The sequence below is a fragment of the Osmia lignaria genome, chromosome 5 (genome assembly GCF_051020975.1).
Source record: "Osmia lignaria lignaria isolate PbOS001 chromosome 5, iyOsmLign1, whole genome shotgun sequence".
NCBI lineage: Eukaryota > Metazoa > Arthropoda > Insecta > Hymenoptera > Megachilidae > Osmia > Osmia lignaria.
This window is the reverse complement of record NC_135036.1, coordinates 3503257-3521477: the sequence shown is the minus strand read 5'-3', so window position 1 is coordinate 3521477 and position 18221 is coordinate 3503257. Positions and strand designations below refer to the sequence as shown.

Genomic DNA, 18221 nt, shown 5'->3' with positions numbered 1-18221 from the left:
AGGGCTGATTATTAAGCCCTAAAAAAAGCTGATTATTAAGCCCTAAAAAGAGCTGATTGTGTTATGTATCGTCAGGTTGAAGTATATGATTTGAAACAGAAAACTCAAAAACTTTTTTTAAAAAAACACGCTTGTAAATAAGTTTTAATCTTCGTCGCAATTTTCATCTATAACTGGAATAATGTTAGTTTTATCGAATAAATGAGTTAAAATTTCGGACGGTTTAACTATTCTGGATTTATAACGCGCATGGGATAAATAATAAATGATCGCGGCGACGTGGGAGCAACAACCCACCGTTCTGTTACCATTCGGACAATCGCATGCATATCGGTTTATACCCGCGTAACTATTTACGTTTGATTTGTATTCTATGTAACAATTGTAAATTTTAGCGTTTATATGTCGCGACCGAACTTTCATTTTTATAATGTTATTGTTTTCTTGTAAATACTGTACATTTAACGCGTCATGTTCGTCCATTAATTCCGCAAGATAACACACCGCTTGAGATAATTGGTATGAACCCGTGAATAATATTTTTAAATTATTTTCGTCTAATTTGGGAAAATTTATTAAACATGTATTAGATATTGTAACAAATGGTTTTTTACGTCGGTTTAATCTTTCTACTTCTATAAATGTTTGTAATGAATTTTGTTCCCGTTGTCGTTCTTTCATATATGAAACTATGTTTTCGGTGAATTCCGCGTCAGAATTTAATCGTTTCCCGAAAGTATTATGCAAAAATCCCGCTATTCGACACACGGATCTTATAGACGGTAACATTTTATTATCAACGATATGATGTAATAACCGATATTTTTGTCCTATGGCTCCATGAACGGCTTCGACTACCCAACGTACTTTTGTTACAAATCGCGATGAATTTGCTTCTTCTGAAATTAATTGGGCCCGATTCCCTTTAAATGCTGGCATTAAAACATTATACCCTTCATCTTGTAGATGTTGTAGGGCATCCCGAAAACCGCGATCAACAATACAAAAGTCACCCGGTCTTAATATTGATTTTATTCCTATGGGATCTTCTAATAATATTTTAATAATTGTAGCATCATTTACGGTAGCGTTAAAAGGCCCTGCTATATCTAATATGTAGCCATATGTAGTGCAAATTGTGAATGGCTTACACAATGGTACCTTTTTTTGTCCGGAGTACGATTTTCTTTGATATTCGTTATTTTTGCTTTTTTCATGTCTGATATATGTCCCGTCAAATATTATTGCTAATTGTGGTTGGTCAAAATTAAAAAGGTTTCGTGCTACGGGTGCGGTTTCATTTTCAATAAAGTACTGTCGGGATTTAGTATGTAAGCCAAACCGGGTTGGCAAAACATCTTTTTCAAAAGCACAGATTATCTGATGGTAATAATCTGATACTTGTTGTTCCCGTTCTAAACCAAGTATATTTTTTATAATATTATTTGAGCTGCCAGTTCTAAGTTTAAATAAAAATACTACTAAAGCTTGCGTTATGGAACGAGATTCGCTACATCTCATACTAATAAACATCTCCTGAATTTCTTTAATATTTTCCCAATTAAGCCCGGTGAAAGCATATAATTGTTCATTTGACAATGAAAAATCCCCGATCTTATCGTGCAACGAAGAATCTACGTTAATTGCTAATTGATTTAAAAATAATTCTACATCGGATGCTTCTATAAAACTAAAGTTAGAATGTACGCGAAGAAGTTTGAATTCGTCTGTGAAAAATAATTTGTTAAGAATGTGCGACCCGCAGCATCGATTACCTTTTGGTATATAAATTCTTTCAAGTGCAAATGTTTGAAGGCGTGCTTCTAAGGGTATTATAATAAGTTGCCCGTTTGAATGACAAAGTGTGCAATACCGGTGCGTAGACGCAACTCTTTTAAACTGTAATTCTATTTTATTACTGTCTGATATCGTACTCCGGCTACTTACCGCGAAGTCTGGGTCCGTTGCAACATTGTCGGTGCCGTCAGTCTCGCCAGTAGTAACTGGTGTCCTGTAGATATTCAATCGGCATCTGTTGCACAGTATAGAACCGATTGTCACGACGCTGCTGCAGTGGGCCTGGTACTTCAAGACATCCTCTTCGGTTGTAATGCGCTTCCGCTTTCTGCTCAGTTTATTCCTTGGTACATTACAGTTGACGCAATTGTCAGTACTTCCAATTCCTGACATGTTCTTCAGTACAGAAATGAATATATGCGAGGAAGTGTTCAGTACTCGGCACGTTCGTCCAAAATGTGAAGTATTAAAGAAAGGAACTTCCTTAAATAGGAAAATTGTGTACCAAGGGCGAACCAATAGGTGGACGAGATTTTAAAGTTTGCAAATTCTATCCAATTAACGAGTCCTCTATATTCGGCAACAAGAGGGAAAAAGACAGTGGACACTAAAATCATGGACTCAGGATCGTACGCTTTACCCTTTATGATGCGTCTATTTACACGCCAATTAAGGCTCCGTGACTGCGTAGAAAAGTATCGGGGCATATAAACCGCATTGGAAAATACACCATTTGTACCATAAAACGCGCTTAACTCTTTTCTGGACTCCCATATACTTAAAACGAAGGTCACCTTAATTGCAGCCATTTCCAGGTAGCACTGGTACGCTGTAATATAATTAACCCTTTTCAGGGCGACCATATACTTAAAACGAGGAAAACCTTAGTTACAACTATTCACAGGTACCAGCTACAATTTAATTAACAGTAATACGTACGTGAAAAGGTAAAGACAGAAATAGTTATAGAAGTCTATGTTCTTTACAACGTTGAATAGAATGATATTGCAGTTATACCTGTGATACCTGCTTCGACTATTAAAAGGACAACTAATGGCATCTAACACAGTGCAATTGTTCAAGACATGATATAAATCTGTGATTTAGGGCTCCCACATACTTAAAACGAGAAACACCGTGAAAACACGGACGTTAAAAGTTAGGACCAGAAAACTTAATTAAAAAATTAAATTGTTAATATATTATTTAAATAAAAGACTTTTAACTAACACACAGTTTAGGGAAAGAAGAGCTCATACTTTTCTGAGAGCTGTTTCTGGTACGAGAAATGTGGCGGGTCGGCGCTACGTATTCCCCTGTAAGTCGGTTAGGTTGAGCGCCTCTAACGTTCAGGCCGGCTTTGCCTTATGAAAGGGCGTTGCATTGGTTTTATTTTTTTTTAACTATGATGTACCAATCCGACACTCTTGAAATTTTTACAGATAATAGTTAAATAGTAAAGGATTATTCTTAATTTTTTCGGTGGGTGTCATCCAAGGGATTGTTTATAAAAATCATTTTCAAAAATTTATTTATTAATTTTCAACCCTTAATCATCGAATAAAAATTTTGAAAAAAAAATATGATATACAGCTAATGAATACCTACTATTTGCACTTTAATGTGATCAAATATCTTAAATAGTTTCCGAGAAAAAAAATGGTAAAGGTTTTGGGTTTTACCCTCATATCTCCCTTATCAGAGGGGGTAGGAGGTTGAAATTGCACACAATTGTTGTTTAGGCAAAAAGCATTATGTGGTATAAATATCAACCGAAATTGTTGCTGGGGCCGAGTCACTATGCTTATACGGCTAGACCCTTTAAAGCTAACCGCTCGAGCTAAACATGCAAAAAACCGCGAAACGCGAACAATTAAATTCGAATCAATTTTTCTGTTACTGATACAGCTGATAAAATTATATCGATTCTTTTAATGAGATCTTGATTAACACCTGTAATAGATGATGTTATCACATAATTTTGAAAAAATCTTCTTGCCACATTTCCCGTACTTGTGGTGCCATAACCTAGCTTTGGAACATCTACCAGTTAATTCAATTCTTGTTTCAATCTCTGTTGTATCATCTTCTTCTTTTCTTCGTACCTAGTTTTCTCTTCTGCACTTCGTACTTGCCATTTCTTGAATTCAAGGCGATACGAGATGTGCAAAATACACTCCATACTTTTAATCCAAGCATGAAGGACTGATATGCCATATTTATAAAAATCAGTATTGATAGGCTGTACATTTAATATGTTCCAGTCGCTCATCATTTTTGGTGTTGCTTTACATATTGAGCATGATTGAGTCGAGGACTGTGTAACGTCTCCTAAAGTTTTTCCATCATTCATCGTTAATTGAAAACAATAATTTATTGCTATTTCTTTATCGTTCAGTGTAATAATTAATGGAGTTAGGTTTTTAATTTGCTCTTCTACCTTTTTGGTTTCTTTGACTATTAAATTGTTTGTTTCATGTTCAAAAGTTATTTTGATTGGCCTATAAAATCTAGTAGAGCCAGGACTTGGATTTTTCCATATAATTTGTTTATCTATGCCGGATTTTAAAATTAACGGTACCATGCATAGGTATAGCAAATAAGAATTCATCAGTACCATTAGGATTTGAAAATGCTTGTTTATTCAGAATGACCGGAGCTCCCATCACAGCCCCATTTAAATATAAAAATTAATGAATCTGGAACATTTTCATTGTCTAATTCTGAAATATCGGAAACTGTGATACTAGTATCTGATGGATAGCAATTCTTTTTTTATTGAAGGATGCAGTCGTAAGAAGGATAGATATCTGCGTTTCTAATTTTAGCCCCCTTTCGCATTAAGTTGTACGTATTTTTGGAAAAATCATCATCAATAAATAGTGATAGAGCTTCATCTCTGCTATATGCGATAGGTTCAGGAGTATATTTTGTAGCTGTAGGAACTACTTCCGTATCATTAACGGTATTTATTATTTTTGCAGCACGTCTTTGCCCGCTTTTATACAAAGAAGTGAAAGCTGCATAACATAGTACATCAGAAGAAAAATTTTGTACTAATGTTACGTGGCCGACGGCTTGGCAGCGCGCGTGGCTATCAGAGGCTTTCTGATTGGCGGCCGCGTAACTTATTTTATTATCAATACAACCCGAGCGGTAAGATTGTATTGTGGTAGGAACTGTCACAAGGTTTCACTGGGTTTAAAGGAGAATGCTAATGTGGGTTTGACACAGCAATGTATATATTCTACAATCTTGGTCTATTACAGATGTTGTTGTCGCGAATATAGGTGTATAATGTGATATATTACCTATTTCCACTATGCTCGGTGTTCACGCACTGGCAATGCGGGGGTGTTGTGTGTGGTTGATTGTAATGCCAAATAGAAACACGACTCGCGGATTCTATAAGGTGAATGTTGCTCGAAGGGGACTTCAACCCGATCTCACTAATAGTAACCAACTCACTACCGTACACGACGTGCTCGACACGAGATGAACTCTGGTACTGCCCCCGATCGTTGGTACGACGGGTTTATATACTAATTAAGAAGGGTGGTCTGGTTACTATTCGAGTGATCAGGCTGGGTCCACCTGCCTCTGCGACAGTTTAGAGTGGTTGCATCTGCTATTTGATTACGGCGGACCCATTGCTTTCCCAAGTGTTTGGTTCTGCTATCGGTGGGCCTTCTGTTTATTACGAGAGTAAATGGTCGGTTTGCCCGAGAGTTTTCCTTTCCAGATGTTTAAGCTTATTTGAAAGGAGACACGTTTGATAAAAACGGTCTGTCTACGTGACACTAATGATGCAGTTTTTCTTCTTTTAGTACTTTTAGAAAGATTCTTAAAATCTCTAGCAGATGATGTTTCTTCTACGTTAGAAGAAGATTGCCTTTCTTCTGCAGTGTATTTTAATAGTAAATTTGGATATGGAAAAACTCTTTCCAACCAGGATTTATTCCATTTAAAAAACGTTGCAATTGTGTAATGGGACTGCACCCATTTTCGTTTTAATTTGGAGGCAAATACTTTCAAACTTTTTGATAATATCTCCGAATTCTCAACAGATAATTCAATTTGTTCTCCTCTTTTTTCCAAAATAAATGAGTAATCACCCATATCTCTAGAATTACTATGAAGAGAAAAGAATAAATCTTGGTTTTTACGAAAAACCTCCATTTTGATATTTGAATAAGAAAAGGACAATCGTTCAGCGCAAAATTATTAATGCAATAGATATCTGAGCATTATTGTACTTACCAAATATGAAATGACGAATAAACTAAGTATGAACACTAAATGTAACTTAACCAAATACAGGAAACCACTTATATAGAATAAAACGGAACAAAAACTAAAATATAAAGGTAAAATACGTAGGTATGACAATGTAAAAAATGCTTTGAATCTCTCGCTGTGGAGTCTTAACTGGAACTGTTTCAACTGATCATAGACAGAAAGTCAGAACTCTTATTGTTAAAAACAATGCCTGACAACAGCAGAACCTAAACATCTGACGATTTTTAGAGTGGAATGAAAGCTCATTTCTTTATTTATAAGTAATTGTTTAATCAATTATATATTGGCCATCTTTATCAATGACCTCTTGCCATCTTTTCACCAACTTCGACTCTCTTAGAGTGCATGAAAAGACAGGATATCGAAAAAGACTTCGTAGCTTTTTAGGACCGTTCGTGACTTGGTCGAAAACAACGAATTGGCTATGGTCTATCATAAATTAGTCTTTTAGGAATTTTCGAAGTGAAACTATTCCATTCTCTGGACTTCCGGCCTTCTCTCAGCTCGATCACCCACGTTGAAGGGTTTACAATTTAATCTTTGTCTATTTATATAAGTGTACGCACAGATGATGTTTGAATTTGGCTCTTAATTTATGACCATCGATACAAAGATCCTCGAAGAACATTCAAGACATATCGATACAATAGACTATCGATAAATATTCCCATGGCAGTGTCGCCACACCACTCTAAACATATTCACGTGATAACGTTTCACGTTACAGAGATAAAAATTGCGCGGGAAAAGAATTGGCAGGAATACCAACCTTGTACGCGCGTGGATGATGGAGGAAAAAGAGGGAAAAATTAAATTAAATTGTTTTCCCCAAACAACGATATGTAAATTAATAACATACAGAATAAGACGAATTGAACGAGAAATATAACTTGTTATGATTGCTAAATGTTCAAAAATGTTTATATTACGAATAAATTAACGCAGGTGAGTCCGATCCGTCATTTTTTTGTCCGTGGACAAACACCAATTTCAATATTTTATAACTTTTTGACGATTTGAATAATATAAGGACCTGTTAGATATAATTTTCACGAGGCGTGTTCGATCACGGTTCTGGGATAAGTGCCATGCCGTTCCTCATGGTCCTCCTACCAGAAGATGCAAGATCTTCCCCACTCTGTGGCCAGATCCTTCTAGAACACCCTTATCGAACTCTCTATCGCCGTTCCACAAACAAAACATCCGCGACTCTTAGAATTCGTCGCACCTCAAGTATCAACTACCGCCGGCCTAAGTCCGATGACAGACGTATGGCTCGGGGTGTCGATAGTTTAAAGAATCCTGAGAAATCTTTGAAAAGCAGGTCCAAGCCCCAAATGCAATGACCCTGCCTCGTGTCAACCTTTGCACACGTGCTGACGCTAACAGACCAGACTACCATTCTTTAGGGCCTCCTGAACACGTCCCTCAAATTTCTTTGTAATCTGTTCAGCAGGAACGAAAAATGGCGTGTTCTACGTTGTAGGGATATTTCTATGAACTGTCGGTAAAGTTTTCAACGCTAGCATCACCTTATTTGCATCGATTCCCAAAAGTAGAGTTTGAAGAGCCTGCATGCGGCCTAAGCCGAAACGTACGTCCATACTTGTCTGGCATTGACAAATCGTTTTGCCGATCGGTAAATATCAACTCGATGGGAACGCAGCTTTAGTCAGCGCTCCCACTCCTTGCCGTTGCTACGTGCGTACCGTCCTTGCTTGATTGCGTTTCACAAAGACTCTCCACTGGCAGCCATTATTCTTCTTTCGGCTGCGCTACGGATGCAATCGTAATATGTCGTGCTCTGTGTTATTATACCAAGTGATAATGAAACGTGTTGCTGCTTCTAGGTACAGTAAAATACTAATCATACGAACTTCGTACAAGTGTTAAAGACTTCTTAATACAATTTTCAATTCTTTTCTTCCAGCTTACTAACGTTGCGCTTTTCACAGCGACAGCATCTCAACAAGCTCGTAATGCATCACAGTGACTAAATCGTGATAAGTGACAGTACCTATCCAAAGCGCTATGCAATTTTAGCGTATAACACGCTGAAATCAACATTGCTGATCAACAGGTACCGCTGGTTCATTGTTTCTTTTAGTGGATTTGTATAAAATTTTTCTTTTTACAACTTAAAGAACATTATTCTAGAAAGAAACACAAACGTGGCAGACCTGCCGGTTGCCGTGCAGTGTAGTATTTGGCCCGAAAAGTCAGAAAATGTCGGTTTCAAAAATTTTTTGTAAATTGCAAAGTGTTTATTAGTAATTATCGATATCTCGTCAACCCCACCGATTTCGCTCATTTTTTAATATGTTGTTGGGATAATAATTCTAAGCAACTTTTCCGATCGCCACTCGGTCTTAGTATTTGAGATATTTTTGAAAAACTGTCGAAATTATCACATTAAATTCTGCCAATCCGTGTAGATGGCATTTATCCAAAGGATCTCACCGGGTGCTTAAGGTCGATTTATATTATCCGATAAAAGCAATGTAGTATTTATTGGGATCGGCGGTCGTGACGTCATAAAAGTAAGATGGCCGGTGAAAGTAGGTTGTAATCTGTAGTCCGTTGTATCTTTCATACGGTGTAGACGTTTAATTTTAAAATTACCTACTTTTTATCAAAACAATGAAGCTTTCAATAAGTGAAATATGTAGTTTTACAAAATCTACACCTTCGTGTCGTAATTTCATCGAAGGTGAGAGGATTTTAAACGCAGAGCATTTAATTTTTTGCGGCAGAAAAACTGTCAATGATGACGGTGTTCATTTTATTGCGTTTTGTTTACAAACATCGCATTTGAAAAGTAATCCTCATGAGTTCCATACGTTTTCGACGATTTGCCAGTCGAATTTGTCTTTTATCGACCTTGTTATTCGGACTTCCAGCAGTCTCTATACTAGATTGAGGCAAATTAAGGCTGTAGTTCCGAATACGACCGGTCACCGATCAAGATGAAATTTGGAGGGTTGGTTGGGAGCAGGTAGACGACCCCAAATATAAAGTGGTATCTTCGGCTTCCTATTAGTTTCCGAGATAGTAAACAACAAAAGATATAAAAAAATAGTTGAAATAAAAGTTATACCGTTTCTTGAAGTCTATAAAGCTGCGTGTAAGTTTTTTTTTTTTAATCATTTCTTTGCAAAATTGAATTCCCCCTACCCCTCCGTTTTGAAAAACTTTATTTTTTTTTCAATCAATAAAAATGTCTATTTATTATGAATTCAACGATGTATTATAGTGTATAGTTGTTTTAATTATTCCGATGGAATTTTTGATTTAAGTTTTTTGATCTGTCTGTATTGACCGCTAACTCAACTTATACTTGCAACGTTGATAAGATCTTTGATAAGAACTAATTTTCCATTCGTTTTACATGTCATTTTCATAATTGCAAGATTAATTTCATCATCATATGATGAAGTACATTTATTGTGTAAACTTTCTACAATATACAGAGTACTTCCGATGTAGTAGTACAATTGAAAAAACGGTTAATCTACATATAAAAATAAGCTGAAAATGTAGAGTAAGAGTTTTTGATATAGTAACACTCATTCATCCATACTATGTTCGTTAAATCCGCTCCTATACATATTTCGCTTATTCTGACTTTAATTTTTATTAGAATATAATATTATTGTACATGTATATAATAACCAACATTATTCGACATAGCTTTTACAGTAGTGAAATTCTTCAAAAAAGTGTTTGAAACAAATATTTTTTACACCAAGCACAACGAAGTATAGCTAATTCTCCGCATATATCGCACCGATGAATTTTGTCAACCTGTTTTGTAAAACAATAATTGTTCGAGTTCGAGGTCGAAAATTCGCACGGTTCGTAGGAATATGGCGGTGAGAGGAAGTTAATTGTCTGAATTCACGAGCACAACGTATACTTTACAAATATGTACACTATTTACAAGGGTCTGTTCGTCGAACAATGTAATTTGTTGAGATTGAGTTCGTATAATTCACTCACGTCGCGTCGAATCGAGCTTGAAACGAGATGTGTAAAGAACCACGTGTTGGCGCAACACGTGGTCACCACGAGATTATATTAATCTCGTGGATTTAAGCGAGTGTGCAATTCACGCTGTCGCGTAGGCCGTCGGCACGAATATCGCGAGTATTTTGCGAGAGTTTTGGCGCTTGAGATCGAGATAAAACTATGGAAAATTGAATCGCTATTTCGCACGTGCTAGCTTCTACTAGAAACAGAACGATAATGGCCGCTCAACCCGCCTCGTCGCAGCGAGAACCGTTGGCTTTCTACTCGCTGACGTAACGTATGCTGATTGGTCGGCCTGACCGGCATCCAAGGTGGCTGCCGGTCGCGCTGCAGAGTGCTGCCGCGGTCCGCGTGAAGGCGGTAGAAATTACATTTTCGAACAATAATCGACTGGATTTTCATAGCGTTCCGGACGTTCTTCTATACATATATCCACTTTTGTACCACGAATGCTTAAACAAATTTTGGAATCTAGGTGAAGACAACTGATTATGGACAAGAGATTGGAGTTTTATGATATTATTTCGTTGATGTAAAATAACGTCATGATTCAATAAAATGACCTGATCGGAAAAAGTTTCTACGAAATTTTTCCATATTCGAAAACCAAAAATATCAAGAGGCTGTAGTCTTTCTGTCGTCTTTTTCGGTATCGTCAGAAAAAGTACTTCTTTTCCTTCAGGAACAAGATTTTGCAAAACATTTGGACAGTGTCCACTCCATGAATCTAGTAGGCGAACGCTTCGGGATCCCACGTTTGTTAAAAATATTTCAGTAAACCAAGTTTTAAAATGCTCTGAAATTAATTTGCCAGATTTTGAAGCAGAAACATGAACATTTGGAGCATTGAATAAACTTTCTTTTACTCTTGGTCCGAACTGTCCGCTTGATTCCTTTAAAACTATGTAAAGCGGTGAAAGCAATTTTCCATTTGCAGATACAGTAGGTTGTATGGTATAACTATGAGTGGTTGATGATATGGACTGTACGACAACTTCAATGGTTTTTGATCCCTTTGCAGCTAGCGTTCGACCAGAATGAAGTTCTAAATTAAAACCACTTTCGTCCGAATTAAATACATTTTCTACACCATAACTATTAATATTCGGTTTCACAACTTGAATAAAATTATCGATAACTGTATTTATTTCTTGAGAATTTTCACGTTCCCGGTAAGTTACAAATTTTGTTATTTTACGCGAAACTATTGCATGCAGTTTTTTAAATTTAAATATCCACCATTTTCCTGCTTTAAATGTTGACAAATCAATGTTTTCTTTTGCTTCTAATGCCCATTTTCGGATATCAATATCATGGACTATGGATCCTCTATCAAGAGCATCACGAAACATCGAAAGAGTAAAATCCGAAATATACAATAACTTATCTCTTCGCGTTCCACGGCTTCGACGTATTTTTCCCATCTGTACAACTGTTCACGTGATCGAACCTTTCGAAAATTATGTTGTACTGCTTTAACAGCTTTCCGTTTACCTGGTGTACTTTTCCAAAATTCTACCGCATTCTTTGTAAGTACATGTGAATTAAAATTACTTACTGAAGATTCGACTTTTCTCCTTTTGGAACTTTTTGATAAGTCTTTAAATTCTTTATCACATTTTCCTGTGTTGGATGTATTCAGATTTTTTTGTGGCGTTAAATAAATTTCAGTATCTTTATTAAACCAATTATTTTCTTTCTTCAAAAAGTTTGAATAGGATCAATCGCATTTTTTCCACTTCTCGACTACGTTTTTACAAAACTTTTGCATTTCTACAATAATTTAATTGTAAAACGATTATTGTCAATACCAGTTACATTACTTTTGAAATTTTCATAAATATATAAACAAATCTCTTTGCATTTATCTTCTTTTAAAAGATTATTATGCCAAACCTTAAAGATATCTCGTCTATTTATGCTGATCAAATCTAAAAAAACCGTAAATATTTTAATACACCCGCAAAAAGACGCACTTGGAAATAGTTATATTTTTAACCGACTTCTAAAAGGAGGAGGTTACTCAATTCGATCGGTATGTATGTTTTTTCTTTTTTTTGCGTGTTCACCGCTTACTCCGAGATGGATGGACCAATCGGAACGACACCTTTTGCATCTTGTAGGGTATGTCTTCCGATTGGTCCCATTGAAAAAAAATTTTCCATTTTTTCATTGTTATTGCAAAATACAGGAAGTTTTTAATGTCAATGTGTTTAGAGGGGGGCGAGGAAAACCGGGGGGGGGTCCGGACACACAAAAATACACCAACGAAAGAATGCCCGAGGTAGTCCCTTAGACGTAGTCAGTTTATTAAAAATTCAAAATCACAGAGACAATTGAGGACGGCCGTTACACCTTGCGGTGCGATCCGCTCGTTCGAGGAGTACAATCAGGTGGTTTCGACACGTCACTCGAGGAGCACAGAAAACGTTCGTAAAATTTACGGAGGAGTCACTTAGTACACGAGGTGTCCGATCCAATTCGAAAACCGTCCGTTCGGTTGCACGAGGCGACCGTTCCACGCTGCGAGCACGTGGCGAGGTTACTACGGGATATCCGGAAAGAAACACGAGGTTGACCGTAAACCGCGATGAGACTGAATTATCTTAGGTCTTACACCGTTCACGGAGGCGCCGGGTAATCCCTTCTTACAATCCAGACCTGATCTGTTCTCAAGAAATACACAAAATCGCAGATTGTACGGAGCACGAAGTCGACTTGATCGTTTACAGAAACGCAATATGGCTACGCGGCACGCGTCGCGCCTTGCCGAAAAGTAGTTCCCGAAAAAGAACGCGGGGCGGCAGCACCTCCCGGACGGGCCCCGCGCGACGAGGGGACCCTTTTTACTCGCGTTCACGCAACACAATGACCTTTTAATATGTTGTCGGGGACATGATTCTAAACAACTTTTTCATTATGCATAATTAACGGAAAGCTTTAGTTTCCGAGATATTCGTGAGAAACTATTGTTACTACTACATTGAATTCTACGTATGCCTACGTGTCTCTACCGGTGTATGAGTCAGCATGCAGTCGTCGATTCTCTACTGTTTCTTGTATACATGTATGTACATATTCTCTTCAAGGCATGTACCGATTGCGATGAAACCTTTCGCATCTAATAGGAGATATTTCTGCGATATCTCATTTGCAAAAATTTATGCAATTTGTTATTGTTAATAACTATTGTTATAACTTGTATGGAACTTGTTATCGTTAAAAACTATCGTTATTGCAATTAACCAATAAGAACGGTAAACCACCTACAAATACTACTCGTTCCAGTAAAAAGTGTGAAATAAAATAATTTTTAACAAAAAATACAACCGACTTCGAAATGCACTAAAAAGTATGAAATAATTTTTACTTCATTTATACACATACCCAACAACTATTAATAAAACTTATTTACTCGTTAAATAGTGTACTAAATAGTTGTCGACACCTGAACTAGAATCTTCCTAGTAGAAGAAAAGTTTTTAATTTTGCGCCGCCTCCGAAAAGGTTGAAATGTATTTAGTATACTATTTAACGAGTAAATAGATTTTATTAATAGTTGTTGGGTATTTGTATAAATGAAGTAAAAATTATTTCATACTTTTTAGTGCATTTCGAAGTCGGTTGTATTTTTTGTTAAAAATTATTTTCAACAATTAGAGTTGGGCTACAAAATAAAACAAAAACGAAGTCGGGCACTGACGGGCATCAATAATTATTAACCTCCAAACATTATTTTTATAAAACATTTTTAACTAGCAACGATACGCCTGAAGAACGAAAGCGAAACATTGGCGCGTGTTTAGAGTGAGATGTACGGTGATCGTGCTACCCTTCTTTTAACCCAAATGATAGAATTGTCCCGCTCCGATAAATTCTGACTAACCAAACGCGTGGATTTTATATAGCGCACCGTAGCACCCCTCGCTGCTGAAAAATATACGTCTACTGTGAAGAACCAAAGGAACGTGCAATCTGAGAATTATTTTTAGAAAAAGTTATTAACTTCTTTAAATAAATGTTTTTTAATTAATAAAAGTATACAGGATACGCCATGCAATTGGGACGGGTTATATCTTGAATTTGGTAAGAGATAGGAAATAGCTGTTTATGTAAAAGTTCAATGGTATGATAATGTTTATTTTTCTATGACTTCATTTTCTTCATGAATGCAACGATGCACTCAAAAAATGCAAATCCACTTTTTATTTCAATGGAATTGCATTTTTTTTTACTTGTGTCAACTCCTTGAAACATTCTGCATAAGAAAGTACTATGGTACTATTAGAACTAATAAATGGAGGGACCTCACATATGTATATCCAGCCGAGATGTCGAATCTCGAATTAGATGCGATGACCAGCCAAGCGTGAACGTAGAAAGGGACAGACAGTGGAAACTTTTACTAGCGCATTGGTGAAATTTTTCTGATTAAAATGATACCACACACGATATAATTTGAATGGGACGAGGTTTGTTATGGGGCGCTGTGAAAAATCCAGACGGGGGGCAGTCAAATCTTAGCGAAAAGGACAATCTCAACATTCAGAATGAGAGAAGGACAGCATGACTGTAGTGCGTCTCACTCAGCGTTCGGACGATGTTGCCTTTTTCACTTGTGTTCACGCGTTTCGTCGCCGTGAGGAAGGAGGCGATTGGAAGACTCGGTGAATTTTGAAGAGGTGCCGGACGATAGGACGATGCGATGTTTAAGAAATAACCGGAGTCGATTTCGGTGAATTAAATGTATTTAAGCTCGTTTTTCGACGGTTGTACAAATTTGACAAAGGCTTAATGCTAAGAGTAATAAAATGATAAACTTGAAGAAAGACTTTATTCTGTATCCGCGTACTCCCGAAGCAGCAGAGTTCGGAATTCTGGCGAAGCGCGACGTTTCGGCGACCGAAGACAGATTAAGAATAACGAACCAGCGGTTAAAATTCGCCCGCTTAAATATTGGGGAGCCCCCTTTGTTCCAGGGAACGAGTAAGGCAAATAACTGGACATGCCAATAACTTCGGAACTGCTTAGAATTTTGTTCTATAAATTTGCACACTTTTTATTCATATCAAGCACAATAACTGAGATAAAAAATGACGCAATCCTTCAAGGCTATATACATCTAACCCTTTTTCGCACATATTGTACAAAAATTATTAGGTGTATCTTGTAGTCACGGTTAATTATTAAATATAAAAACGTGAAAAATATATAAATTTAAAAACTAATTACCTATGCATCGATATCCATTGGAGTTTCCTCTCCTTCAACAGCTTCATCGATGTCTGTTAAGATTAGGAGTTCCAATGCTTCAGGACTTAACAGTTGTTTTATAGATTTTACTAATCGAGGTCGGATAGATGAGATAAATGGGTCAGATGTTACTAGCAAATTGTGCAGGATATCTTCATTGGTTGATTGTCTATTACACTTTCTTGATTTATATTCCCGGAATTTTCTAAATTCTTTATTACGAGCTTCCTGAGCTTCTTCTGATAACTGACCAATGGGAACTATTGCCTCTTCAATAATCTTTTCTCCGTGCATTAAAATCTTATGTACTGTTACGGGCATGTAGTACCAAGGATAAAGTGTTACAAATAATTTAGCAGTTTCGTACGAATAATGACCGAATTTTTTAACATTAATTTTTTGTTCAGACGATATGACCTGAAGAATGACGGAAAATCTGTGTATTATATTTTCACTTACTCCTGTTATTTGAGCTGTGATTTTCGGATTTTTGAAGAATCTTCGTGCGGTATTGCCGTCGTTAAAGGTCCCACCTCCTTGTTTAACCCGGTCTACAATTAACCCTAATTCGCAGCGAAATTTTGTTTGAACCAATAATTTTTTGTCTGCTTGTAGTTTTTTATATTCAGGTCTAGAAGCTGACCACTTTTTAAAATCAAGGTTATATGATAGGTGTAAGAGGCATTCAAAAAAACGAAGTTTGGCGTGTAAAGGGGATAGTCCAAATTTATAGTATATCTCGTTACATGAATTTTTATCAATTTGTGTCAAATCGTTCATACACTTTGGTGTTGCACCGCAAATGTAACATCTCATAGCGGAACTCGTTTCTGACAACACATTACAGATTTTTCTGTCTACCATTGTCATGACTAATTGGTGACTAATTTCAGTCGAATTAATGACTGTAGGAATTAACGACGATATTTCTTCGTTAATGCGTTCAACTTCTGTGTGAATGACCTCAGGTGTTTCTTTGCAAAATGTAAATTTTATAGGTCTACAGAAGGATGTGGAAGAAGGTGTTGGGTTGTGCCATAATATTTTTTCATTGCTTGGGTTGAATAATTGTATTGGAACTAACGTTGATACAAATATCGCAGAATCATCGTTATCACCTTCACTTGAAAATCTTTGTTTGTACATGCTTTGGCTAGAAGCACCATCACATCCCCATTTTGAAATTAAAACTAATTTATTATTGTTATTACTATCGCTTCTATTATTGTTGTTGTTGTTGTTACTATTACTATCATTATTATCATTATTATTATTATTATTATTATTATTTACTTGTATTGTAGCCAATATTCGAAGTACTGTATGATTTAACAAAGACTGCAGTTTTATAGATGCCCCTCTCTCAGTAATATAAATTGATTCCTTTTCCGGATAGCAGTCTAATTTAGCTTTTTGAATGGCATAATATGATGGATATTGGTTTGTCCCACCTTCACTCGAAATATCTCTCAACATTCTGTATTGTGACTTGGAAAGGTCTAAAGTAGTCATAAGAGATAAAGCTTTCTCTTTACTGTACAATTCGGTTTTCGGACACTTCTCTTCACAAAAATTTCTCACCTTCTGAATTTCCGTTGGATTTCTTAAAAGGAATTCTAAAATTTTTGCAATGTCGTGTTTTCCTTCTTTCCTGGAGGTAATTTTGGCTGCAAACATGAGTTCTTCGCTTGTGAAATTATTTCTAAGCTCTTCTGTCCTGCGCATTTTATGTCGTTCGGAACATTCGGTGAATGGTTTTTGATTAAAGGAGTTTGATATTTTTGTATTGGCCCGTTGTTCTGGAAAGGAAAATTTCATCTCTAGCCATTCCTTGTTGTTTTTTAAAAAGTAATCCTTATTACGACGCGCTGTTATCCATCTTTTATGTAAATTAACCAAAAACTTCCTTATTTTATCTTTAATCGCATTTAACATTTCCTCCGACATGTCAACTGAAGAAATGAGGTTAAGAATTTCGCTTGTAATTGGTTTATAATTGTTAAAACTATAATTTAATTGGAGTATGTAATTATAAAGATCACCATTAGTATTAATATTTTCCATTTTTTTAAACTAAATTAAACAATTAAAGAAATTAAATTAAACAAATTAAAGAAATTTTTATAAAATAATTACTGCACAAATATACGTAACACTCGCGACGCGTTGAAAATAACTGAACGATCAATGAGTTTATCGATCGATGCTAGACGTGTCGCTACGATCGATCATATCTGTTGCCCGAGATTAAACATAAACTGAAATGTTTATATTAAATTTGCTTTATTAATCGCAGCTAGTAGCAGCTAATTTTTGTACCATTTAAAACCATATTACCTAAGGATTAAATTCCGCTATCTTAGACGTTGGGCAACTTTGAGCAAAATTTTAAATTATTAATTGAATTATTATGGTATCAAGTACAACACATTGTTATTTTATACCATTATTTAGCAATGAAATTTAAGTTAATTCCCAATTTCTTTTGTATAAAATCATTGATAATAAGACACCTGATAATATGTAAAATATTGGAAATTTAGAAATTAATAGCATGCATGCAATAATTGCATAAAGTGGGAGCACTGGAGAACAGTAAGATCGACATTTTCGTAAAGTTCAGATTCACATACAATATAATCAAACCTAACGTGAATGTAAAGTTTATTTCGTTGTGTCTTCTATTACTATGATAACTTAATAAAGATTTAATGCAGTTCTAATACAGAATATCGGCACTAAAAATTTTAGTCGATGTCCAAGGAAAAAGATGTTTCGTCCCACTGTGGGCCGCCCGTCACCTCTCCGCCGAACTCGTCACGCTCCGTCGACCAGGCGAGTCG

At 36.2% G+C, this 18221-nt stretch overlaps 2 protein-coding genes across 16 annotated transcripts in view; one reads left to right on the top strand and one right to left on the bottom strand.

Annotated features, from left to right (window-relative positions):
- The window catches only part of LOC117609861 (uncharacterized), a 261342-nt gene that overhangs the window by 123746 nt on the left and 119375 nt on the right, over positions 1–18221 (top strand). For 8 of the 15 annotated variants that reach the window (XR_013062187.1, XR_013062184.1, XR_013062183.1 and 5 more), the window contains exons 1-2: positions 7270–7946; positions 8027–8176. The exons of 2 other annotated variants lie outside the window; for them this stretch is intronic. The gene's annotated coding sequence lies outside the window, so the exon portion shown is untranslated. Of the gene's footprint in view, positions 1–7269; positions 7947–8026; positions 8177–8253; positions 10566–18221 lie in introns of those variants that run through there. 5 more of the 15 variants (XM_076688289.1, XM_076688288.1, XR_004582699.2 and 2 more) reach the window with 4 other exon arrangements.
- LOC143305331 (uncharacterized) lies at positions 10493–11581 on the bottom strand. The gene is given in 2 exon segments (XM_076688397.1): positions 10493–10549; positions 10551–11581. Coding segments are annotated over 2 exon segments (1056 nt in total). The 5' UTR covers positions 11550–11581.